The sequence below is a fragment of the Tachysurus vachellii genome, chromosome 24, assembly GCF_030014155.1.
Source record: "Tachysurus vachellii isolate PV-2020 chromosome 24, HZAU_Pvac_v1, whole genome shotgun sequence".
Taxonomy (NCBI): domain Eukaryota; kingdom Metazoa; phylum Chordata; class Actinopteri; order Siluriformes; family Bagridae; genus Tachysurus; species Tachysurus vachellii.
Window position 1 is genome coordinate 308,845 of NC_083483.1, and position 11,156 is coordinate 320,000.

Consider the following 11,156-nt stretch of genomic DNA (forward strand, 5'->3'; position numbering starts at 1 on the left):
GTGATATTTTCTATTAGAATGATGAACTGATAGTGGAGAAAGTTCCAGAGTAAACACTGAGCAACTCATTAACAATGAAACAAGAAGGAAGTAAAAAAAGTTTCAATGATGTATGTAAAGAAATCCATACAGGGTTCAGAATTTCCACCAGTTTATCTGTTCATATCATATCCACAATATGGACTGTTTCCCCTCGTCACATTCTCTCTGACCAGTTGTAAGCTCTCGCTACACTGAGAGTCATTCATTAATCCAGGTTCCTGAACAGAATGCTCTTTGGTCTCGCACACACACTTGAATGAAGTTCTTTAGCTCGTGGGATCAGATTTACGGTACGTCTGCATTATGATTGGATTTCATTGTGGAATAATACATTTAGTAAGAAATTGATTTGTGGGCAGTTCTTATAATGATGTTATAAATGTGTGTTTATGTAATAATCACCAGATTTTTTTAGAGAAATACAGTATACCTGAGGGAATTATTACTTCCTATCTTTATTATTAGATTATCATTAGAAAATAATTCTTCTTCGGCACTTCATGGCATTTACAGATCTTTTTTATCTCAACTGTAGTGAAGGTTCTTAGTGAACATGTCTGTATCTCTTAAGTCATGTACAGCAGTATGCATTATGCAGGGCTTCACATAGGTATGTCTACCTTTTAAAGCTCTATCAATCATCATAAAGAGAAGCTGTGTTTCCAGAAGGGACAAACGAAGAGCACACTGTCCAGATGTTTTTTGACCCCACTGAAGCCATGCGTCTTGTCATAGCTCAAAATGATATGTTAAAAGTAACCACTAATTATCATGAGTCAGTTTTCAGGCTTTTGCACAGATTGTATCTGCATGTATTTTAGTGTTGACTACAAGCCCTGGTGGTTTGTGTAACCTCCTCCCTTCTCCAGAGGTGGTGTGCAGGACCAACCACTACCTCACCACTTTGAGTCTAAGAAGTCAAAAAACTCAGGCACACCCTAAGAGAAAAGCAAAGCAGAGACAGCACACATCAAACAACTAAGGAACCTTCAGCTGTCTGCAGTTGATGCTGGTCATCTTTGACTATTCTAATCTTCACAAGAGGACCAGAGGTGATTGACCCAACCAGTAAAAGTCTGATAACCGTGGGGTCACTGAAATGTAAATGGATCTCTTTTCTCAGCCTGTCATGGCCATCTCAAACCATCTCTCATGCAAAAGAGTAAATATAAACTATATGCTTCTTCCTTGCACTGCCACCTAAATAACTATGTCACTGATGCAAGGACATTGGTGATGACCTTGTAATTTGTTTACTCAAGTACTGATTGCTGAAATGGCCACATGATTAAGTCCGGATTCTAGTGTGAAAAAATATCTCCACTATTTGAAACTACATACAGTAATGTGTTGTTCCAAGGGTTTAGTGTTGGTTTTCTACTAAATGCACTGCTTTGTTCCAAGGCCACAAATCTTCAGTTTATTCTCTCACCAGAGAACATGTTTGCTCATTCTCTACAACAACAGCAAGCTTAAAGTGTTGTCAGTGGATGAATCCATATAATCTGTACACACTTGTATTTATTAATGTACTAATCTCTAGCATTCTGTTCATTACTGTAGGTGCTGCAATGAATGGACAGAAAATGCAAAGCTCTGGCCTGGTCTTGCTCAGCCTGCTGGTAGCCTCAGCCTATACTGGGAAGATTCTGATCTTCCCTGTGGATGGCAGCCACTGGATCAACATGAAAATCTTGATTGAGGCTCTTCATGCCAAAAGTCACAACATTACAGTCATTCGACCTTCAGACAGCTGGTACATTGAAGAAACATCACCGTTCTACAATTCCATCACTTTACCAATAGCAGGGACTTTTGATAAAGATTTCATTCAGAATATTATAAGTAGGCTCTTGGAAATTATGAGGGAGGGTTCCACATGGGCTCGCCTGAAACTCGAGAAGGAGATGTGGGACAAATCAGTTGAAATGTTTGAGAAAGAGAGAAGAATGTTAATCAGCATAATTGAAGACCAGGAACTAATGCAGACTTTGAGAGATGCTAAATATGATGTGTTTCTTACTGACCCTGTTATAATGAGTGGCACAATTCTAAGTCATTATCTCAACCTGCCTCTTGTCTTTAATGTTCGGTGGACCGTACAAAATGAGGGACATTTTGCAATTGCTCCCTCACCACTTTCTTATGTTCCATTGCCAATGTTGGAGCTATCAGACCACATGAGCTTCTTTGAGAGAGCATTTAATGTTGTCATGTACATGGTAACTAGATTACAGATTAAGTATTTTATGGATTCAATATACAATGATTTGTGTAGGCAACTTCTTGGTCCAGGAGTAAACTACTTTGAATTAGTTCAAGCAGCAGATCTGTGGCTGTTCAGAGTTGATTTTATCTTTGAGTTCCCTCGCCCTACCATGCCAAATTTTATCTACATGGGTGGTTTTCACTGCAAAGCATCCAAACCTCTTCCACAGCATCTTGAGGACTTTGTGCAGAGCTCTGGTGAACATGGTGTCATTGTCATGTCTCTGGGAACGTTGGTTGGTCAACTTCCTCATGATGTAGCTCATTTGATAGCTGAGGCTTTTGCAGAGCTTCCACAAAAAGTTATCTGGAGATATAAAGGGGAAAGACCTTCCACAGTGGGGAACAATACATTAATAATGGACTGGATGCCCCAAAATGATCTCATTGGCCACCCAAAGACCAGGGTATTTGTGGCTCATGGTGGAACCAATGGAATTCAGGAAGCTATCTATCATGGAGTTCCTATAGTTGGTTTTGGACTCGTCTGGGATCAGCCCGACAATCTTGAAAAAATGAGGGTGAAAGGAGTCGCAAAGAATGTGAATTTTGCAACTGTGGACAAAGACTCATTCCTTTTAACCTTGAAAGAAGTTCTACATGAACCTTCATACCGAGAAAATATGCAGAGACTCTCCAGACTCCACAGAGATGTGCCAATCAAACCATTAGACAATGCTGTGTTCTGGATTGAGTACCTGATGAGGCATGGAGGTGCAGCTCATCTACGTACAGAATCCTACAAAATGCCCTGGTATTCTTACCACTCGGTAGATGTTTTATTGTTCCTCCTGACTGTTCTTTCATTTATTGCCTTCACTACATTTGTAATCATCAGACATGTCTGCTGTAGGCGGTGCATTAAGAAAAAAAGGGACTAGATAAGACTTTGGTTAAAAACATCTGAGAGCTCGCCTTACGTATAGGTCTACCATGTTCTGTCAAATAAAATAGAATAGACTAGAATATTTAATATAAGGTTTAATTTAATTTAAGATTGTGCACCCTTGACCATCATACTGATATCGATGTTCCAATTCATGCCAAAGATGTTCAGTGGAGTTGAGTTCTGTGATCTGGACCTGCTGTGAACATACAGTGGTCATGTTGGAACAGGTTTGGGCTTCTTATTTCCAGTGAAGGGAAACTGTAAGTCTACAGCACACAAGGTCTTTCTTTACTATTGTATGTTCAATTTTATGGAAACAATTTGGAAAGAACAATATATGGGTGTCATGGTTAGGGTGCACATACTTTTGGCCTTTTAATGCATGAGTTCTATGTAATGGTACTATTGCTATTTTAACAGTTATGTACACTTTTCCTCTGAGAATAAATAAACACTTTGAAACTGTTTTTTCACTAAGGGCCACATTCAGTCCAAAAGTAGGGGAAGTTCCTCGAGTTCAGACTCGGGTTATGTTCAGAATGAACTGAGTTTTCTGAGCTCAACATTCAGATGTTTAAAATCACCTGCATGTAGTTTACCTCTCGGAAGTTGCCAGATGGTTCTTGAGTATCTTCTGAGACAGGGTTTAAACCTAGACCACTGCCTTTAACACACAATCTGGGTGGCTTTGACCAGAACACAGGTTTTCTTTAGTCAAGCATACTTTTGACCTTGGACTTAAGAACAATATTCATGGACACAAGGAGATAATACAGTAAAAGTCATTTATTAATCTGGGTTTTCTGGAGTAAATGCTCTTTGCTCTTTTTGCTTTTTCACTCACACACACAGGGATTTTAAAGCACTGATTTGGTTTATGGAATCGTGTCTATGGTACGTCTAAATGTTTCATTTCACTGGATTATTGAATAATGTAATTACTTTCTGAGTGAATTGATTTGTGAGACATCCATTTAATAACTTTATCTATTATAAATCTCTGTTTATTTACTTAGCACTCTGCTGTCTATATACTGTATGTGTTAAGAGAAATACAGTGTACCTAAGGGTACATTTCCAATGATTATTATTAGATTTCTTTCATCAAAAATGTTTATATTTAGATCGTACTTAATTAATGTTATTATCATTTTTAGTCTGCAATGAGATAAAATATTATTTAAAGCTATTTATGAATCTTTAACTCCATTGTGGTTTGAGTTTGGTGAATGTATTCATGTCATATGGGTTTAAATATAATTGTTCATACGTTATGTGTGTGTGTGTGTGTGTGTGTGTGTGTGTGTGTAAAAGGTGTAAAAGTGTATGGTATTTATGTAATTAAGCAATAAAGAAGTCATTTTTCAGCATTATTTCTCAGATGTTTTTGAGAGCCTCTTCACAGTAAAATAAAAACTTTACTTCTCACATTATCAGAAAGCTACATTTTGTTTTGTATTATTACAGTTTATGAATATTCATTTAGACGGAGTGTCATTTGCATAAATGATTATCATTTTTTTAATGTTCAATAGAAAATGGCCTGAACAAATATTAGCAAAGAATAAATAATGTGATGTTTACTGCTTTTAAATATTTACCTAGTCCATCTACAGGGTTTTGCCTTAAAGTGTCTGTCTCCTGTTTTTTCTTCATAAACTTACTCGAGTTTTGTCAGACTGGATGAACAGTGTTGATGTTGTTGGTGGTGGTTGTGGTGGTGGTTGTTGTGGTGGTAGTGGTGGTGGTGGTTGTGGTGGTGGTTGTGGTGGTGGTTGTGGTGGTGGTGGTTGTGGTGATGGTGGTTGTGGTGGTGGTTGTGATAGTGGTGGTGGTTGTGTTGGTGGTTGTGGTGGTGGTGGTGGTGGTTGTGGTGGTTGTGGTTGTGGTGGTGGTTGTGGTGGTGGTTGTGTTGGTGGTTGTGGTTGTGGTGGTGGTGGTGGTTGTGGTGGTGGTTGTGGTTGTGGTGGTGGTTGTGGTGGTGGTTGTGGTTGTGGTGGTGGTTGTGGTTGTGGTGGTGGTGATTGTAATTGTGGTGGTAGATGTGGTTGTGGTGGTGGTTGTGGTGGTGGTGATTGTGGTTGTGGTGGTAGTTGTGGTTGTGGTTGTGGTGGTGGTCATGGTGGTGGTGGTGGTGGTGAAGAGCGGTTATAATTAAGTCTTCCCACAGATTTTCAGCCATCCTGGGATCATCCTGGGATCAGTGGTGGTTGTGGTGGTAGTTGTGGTGGTTGTGGTGGTGGTGGTTGTGGTGATGGTGGTTGTGGTGGTGGTTGTGATAGTGGTGGTGGTTGTGTTGGTGGTTGTGGTGGTGGTGGTGGTGGTTGTGGTGGTTGTGGTTGTGGTGGTGGTTGTGGTGGTGGTTGTGTTGGTGGTTGTGGTTGTGGTGGTGGTGGTGGTTGTGGTGGTGGTTGTGGTTGTGGTGGTGGTTGTGGTGGTGGTTGTGGTTGTGGTGGTGGTTGTGGTTGTGGTGGTGGTGATTGTAATTGTGGTGGTAGATGTGGTTGTGGTGGTGGTTGTGGTGGTGGTGATTGTGGTTGTGGTGGTAGTTGTGGTTGTGGTTGTGGTGGTGGTCATGGTGGTGGTGGTGGTGGTGAAGAGCGGTTATAATTAAGTCTTCCCACAGATTTTCAGCCATCCTGGGATCAGGGCTTGACCCATCACACCCACAGAACCGACTAGTTTTTAAAACCTGCTGATTAAAAGCATTCCCATAACATGAAAGTACCACCACAATGTTCACGGCTGGTTTGGTGTTCTCAGGGTGATGAGCAGTGTTGAGTTGATCCAAGGCCATTAAGTTAAATTTAGGTCTCTTTTGATCAGAGAACCTTTTTCCACATGTTTGTTCCATCATGCCTTTTGTCAGGTGTGCTTTATTCACTAATGGTGTTCTCACAGCTTAAAGTGTTCTGTGTTAAAGTGTCCTCAGCCTGAGCTGTGGCTCTCTCAGGTTCCTTCAAAGTTCCTTTGGCTTCTTGGTTGCATCCTTGACTAATCTGCTCCTAACGTTGGTCACAGTATATATATAATTTCTTGGAAATAAAAAAAAAAAAAAAAAGAGTTTCTGTCAGGGATCAGCGCGGACTTTCGGCCATGTGCTGTTGTTATTGTTATTGTTGTTGTCACATGTCTGCCCCACCTTCGTCTGCTGCTCCCTGTCTCTACACCTGTTCCCAATTGTGTCTCATTGTCTTTTTGTATAAATGTGAGCCGCGTTGCCGACGGCAGCGCGGATTCATTGGTTACGTCTAGTCAAGGTTAGGTATTTTTAAATACGGACCCAGCAGGATAGCTTCCAGCTCGGACCGGCTTTTTTTTTCGTCGTTATTCCCCCTATTCTAATTGTCACTGTTCCGTCAGTTTGTCTGGATCTATTTTTAATCGTCGTCTTCCCCGGAAGGTTCCGTCAGTCTTCTTGGACCTTTTTTCTTTTTTTTTTCCGGTGCCCTGCGGCATCGCCCCGCACTTTGCTCCGGGGAGGGACGCTGCGCCATTTCCGGTTCCGCCGAGGAGGACGTCGCCTCACTTCATCCGCGGGGGGTGTTGCAGGCCCGTGGCGGAAAATCTTTCCCGCCCTCCCTTTTCCTCAGTTCGTTGAGGCGAGGGTTTGGCCTCGGTGCGTCAGGGGACGCTGCTCGGCACGTTAGCTCGGCTGTGGACTTCGCTCGGCCCTTCAACTCAGATGCGGACGTCTCCTCGGCCCTTAAGCTCGGCCATGGACGTCGCTCGGCCCTCTCTGGTTGCGCCGCCGTGTGCCCTGCTCCCCCCACCTGCTTCGCCATGTGCCTTGGCTCCCGTCGCCTACCTTGCCGTGGTCCTTGCTCCCCCCACCGGCCTCGCCGTGGTCCTTGCTCCCCCCATCAGCCTTCGCCGTGTGCCTCGGACCACCCCACCCCCAATTGTGTTTCATTGTCTTTTTGTATAAATGTGAGCCGCGTTGCCGATGGCGGCGCGGATTCATTGCTTACGTCTAGTCAAGGTTAGGTTTCTTCATTTTTATTATCGTAGTCCTCGTCATTTACTGTCTTTGTCTTTATCATTTATTAAACCCCATTCATTTGAAGCTATCCTGTGTACGGGTCCGTCTCCTTCCTTCCCTGGTTGTGACAGTTTAATTAAAAAAATTATACATGAGAAGTAGTTTGCCAGAACAGTCAATTAAGGAACGAACACACTTGTATTTATTAATGTATTAATCTCTAGCTTTCTGTTCATTACTGTAGGTGCTGCAATGAATGGACAGAAAATGCAAAGCTCTGGCCTGGTCTTGCTCAGCCTGCTGGTAGCCTCAGCCTATACTGGGAAGATTCTGATCTTCCCTGTGGATGGCAGCCACTGGATCAACATGAAAATCTTGATTGAGGCTCTTCATGCCAAAAGTCACAACATTACAGTCATTCGATCTTCAGACAGCTGGTACATTGAAGAAACATCACCGTTCTACAATTCCATCACTTTAGGAAACTCAGCCATTTTTGAGCAAAATTTTATCTGGAAAACTGTTAGCAGATACTTGGAAATTATAAGGGAGGGTTCCACATGGGCTCGCCTGAAACTCGAGAAGGAGATGTGGTACATGGCAGGTAAAATGATGGAGAAAGAGAGAAGAATGTTGATCAGCATGTTTGAAGACCAGGAACTAATGCAGACTTTGAGAGATGCTAAATATGATGTGTATCTTACTGACCCTGCTTTAATGGGTGGTGTCATTGTAGGACATTATCTCAACCTGCCTCTTGTCTTTAATGTTCGGTGGACCGTACATCATGAGGGACATTTTGCAATTGCTCCCTCACCACTTTCTTATGTTCCATTGCCAATGTTGGAGCTATCAGACCACATGAGCTTCTTTGAGAGAGTACTTAATGTTGTCATGTACATGGTAACTGAATTACAGATTCATTTTTTTATGACTTCACAATACAATGATTTGTGTAGGCAACTTCTTGGTCCAGGAGTAAACTACTTTGAATTAGTTCAAGCAGCAGATCTGTGGCTGTTCAGAGTTGATTTTATCTTTGAGTTCCCTCGCCCTACCATGCCAAATTTCATCTACATTGGTGGATTCCACTGCAAAGAATCCAAACCTCTTCCACAGCATCTTGAGGACTTTGTGCAGAGCTCTGGTGAACATGGTGTCATTGTCATGTCTCTGGGAACGATGGTTGGTCAACTTCCTCATGATGTAGCTAATTTGATAGCTGAGGCTTTTGCAGAGCTTCCACAAAAAGTTATCTGGAGATATAAAGGGGAAAGACCTTCCACAGTGGGGAACAATACATTAATAATGGACTGGATGCCCCAAAATGATCTCATTGGCCACCCAAAGACCAGGGTATTTGTGGCTCATGGTGGAACCAATGGAATTCAGGAAGCTATCTATCATGGAGTTCCTATAGTTGGTTTTGGACTCGTCTGGGATCAGCCCGACAATCTTGAAAAAATGAGGGTGAAAGGAGTCGCAAAGAATGTGAATTTTGCAACTGTGGACAAAGACTCATTCCTTTTAACCTTGAAAGAAGTTCTACATGAACCTTCATACCGAGAAAATATGCAGAGACTCTCCAGACTCCACAGAGATGTGCCAATCAAACCATTAGACAATGCTGTGTTCTGGATTGAGTACCTGATGAGGCATGGAGGTGCAGCTCATCTACGTACAGAATCCTACAAAATGCCCTGGTATTCTTACCACTCGGTAGATGTTTTATTGTTCCTCCTGTCTGTTCTTTCATTTATTGCCTTCACTACATTTGTAATCATCAGACATGTCTGCTGTAGGCGGTGCATTAAGAAAAAAAGGGACTAGATAAGACTACATTAACAGAACAAATACAATAATACACCAGTACAATCACCATATTGCTAACAACTTACTGGTTATAAAATGCCAGTTTTTATGTTTCCTCTTTAAAGTGCCCTATATCATGACCCCTCACTCACTCACTCATTCATCTTCTACCGCTTATCCGAACTACCTCGGGTCACGGGGAGCCTGTGCCTATCTCAGGCGTCATCGGGCATCAAGGCAGGATACACCCTGGACGGAGTGCCAACCTATCACAGGGCACACACACACTCTCATTCACTCACACACTACGGACAATTTTCCAGAGATGCCAATCAACCTACCATGCATGTCTTTGGACCGGGGGAGGAAACCGGAGTACCCGGAGGAAACCCCTGAGGCACAGGGAGAACATGCAAACTCCACACACACAAGGTGGAGGTGGGAATCGAACCCCCAACCCTGGAGGTGTGAGGCGAACGTGATAACCACTAAGCCACCGTGACCCCCCATATCGTGACCAATGATTATTAATTTACTTGATCTTTTTTCTCCTGGATAAAGCTGTGCAGTTAACAGCCACTTTCCCCTGAAGGTCTAGAAATAAAGTGTAAGTAGGAATCAGTAAAAACATGCAGAATTGTATGATTTTATTGTATGAAATTCTTAATTAGATGAAGCTAGATGATGGACTTCTGATGATCTGTAATGTAGTTTGTCATTTGTGCTGTAAGTAATAATAAACTTGTATTAGTGACTCCAAAGTGTTACAGTTTGGTCATCTTTACCTTCTGTATTGTGTAAATGTAGGTCAAAGGTTATATGTTCATGAAAAATAAAAACCAGACAAGCCATGTGGAGAACTCATGCAGGAGTATGGTGTAGCTTATACGACTCATCATACTTTTGGGTTTTATAGCAGATGATTTTCTCTTTATGTGCCGTACTTTATGGGCGTTTTTTTAATATCAACAATTTCTTGCTGAAAAAAAACACATTTGTTCAATACAACGTGTTGGACTTTGATAATAAATTTAATTGCAGGTGTTTATTTGCTCTTGGTGCAAAACAAATGAATATAACGCTGCTGTATACAGAACAGAGGCGGTGAATTCGCTCTGTACAGCCGTGTAAAAGCTCCTTATAATCAGACTAAATCATCTGATCTTTCATCATTCACACTCCCTGAATATTCACAGGGGGCGGAGTCTGTCTGAAACAGGAGCGTATAATGGTCAAACACAGGGGGCGGAGTCTGACTGAAACAGGAGTGTTTAACGGTCACACACAGGGGGCGGAGTCTGTCTGAAACAGGAGCATTTAATGGTCACACACAGGGGGCGGAGTCTGTCTGAAACAGGAGTGTTTAATGGTCACACACAGGGGGCGGAGTCTGTCTGAAACAGGAGTGTTTAATGGTCACACATAGGCGGTGGAGTCTGTCTGAAACAGGAGCGTTTAATGGTCACACATGGGGGCGGAGTCTGTCTGAAACAGGAGTGTTTAATGGTCACACACAGGGGGCGGAGTCTGTCTGAAACAGGAGTGTTTAATGGTCACACACAGGGGGCGGAGTCTGTCTGAAACAGGAGCGTTTAATGGTCACACACAGGGGGCGGAGTCTGTCTGAAACAGGAGCGTTTAATGGTCACACACAGGGGGCGGAGTCTGTCTGAAACAGGAGTGTTTAATGGTCACACATAGGCGGTGGAGTCTGTCTGAAACAGGAGCGTTTAATGGTCACACATGGGGGCGGAGTCTGTCTGAAACAGGAGTGTTTAATGGTCACACACAGGGGGCGGAGTCTGTCTGAAACAGGAGCGTTTAATGGTCACACACAGGGGGCGGAGTCTGTCTGAAACAGGAGCGTTTAATGGTCACACACAGGGGGCGGAGTCTGTCTGAAACAGGAGCGTTTAATGGTCACACATAGGGGGCGGAGTCTGTCTGAAACAGGAGCGTTTAATGGTCACACACAATTGTGCTCTTGCGTGATGACGTCTCGAGTGAGGAACAGTGTTAAATATGTCCTGTAATAATGTTTACGGAAATCTCTTAACTTCTTTTAAGTGTAAGTGAAGAGAAACTGTAAGTGTAGCAGTGAACATGAGATCAGATTTTTCTCCACAGGACAGTGCATCGAATTAACACCAACACTGCCTTTAT

The 11,156-nt window shown here is 42.6% G+C and overlaps 2 protein-coding genes across 3 annotated transcripts; both read left to right on the forward strand.

Moving 5' to 3' along the window:
• Window positions 1-232: 232 nt before the first annotated feature.
• On the forward strand, window positions 233-3,197 carry LOC132839135 (UDP-glucuronosyltransferase 2C1-like). 2 transcript variants are annotated; one of them, XM_060859942.1, is made up of 2 exons: window positions 233-332; window positions 1,606-3,197. In XM_060859942.1, the coding sequence occupies exons 1-2, from the start codon at window positions 299-301 to the stop codon at window positions 3,189-3,191; spliced, it is 1,620 nt and encodes a 539-aa protein (XP_060715925.1). In that variant the 5' UTR covers window positions 233-298; the 3' UTR covers window positions 3,192-3,197. The 2 variants fall into 2 exon arrangements, with proteins under 2 accessions (XP_060715925.1, XP_060715924.1); XM_060859941.1 differs by lacking the exon at window positions 233-332 and adding an exon at window positions 905-1,094.
• A 796-nt stretch (window positions 3,198-3,993) lies between these two features.
• Window positions 3,994-9,754, forward strand: LOC132839136 (UDP-glucuronosyltransferase 2C1-like). The gene is made up of 2 exons (XM_060859943.1): window positions 3,994-4,093; window positions 7,426-9,754. The coding sequence occupies exon 2, from the start codon at window positions 7,434-7,436 to the stop codon at window positions 9,009-9,011; it is 1,578 nt and encodes a 525-aa protein (XP_060715926.1). The 5' UTR covers window positions 3,994-4,093; window positions 7,426-7,433; the 3' UTR covers window positions 9,012-9,754.
• The last annotated feature ends 1,402 nt before the right edge of the window (window positions 9,755-11,156 follow it).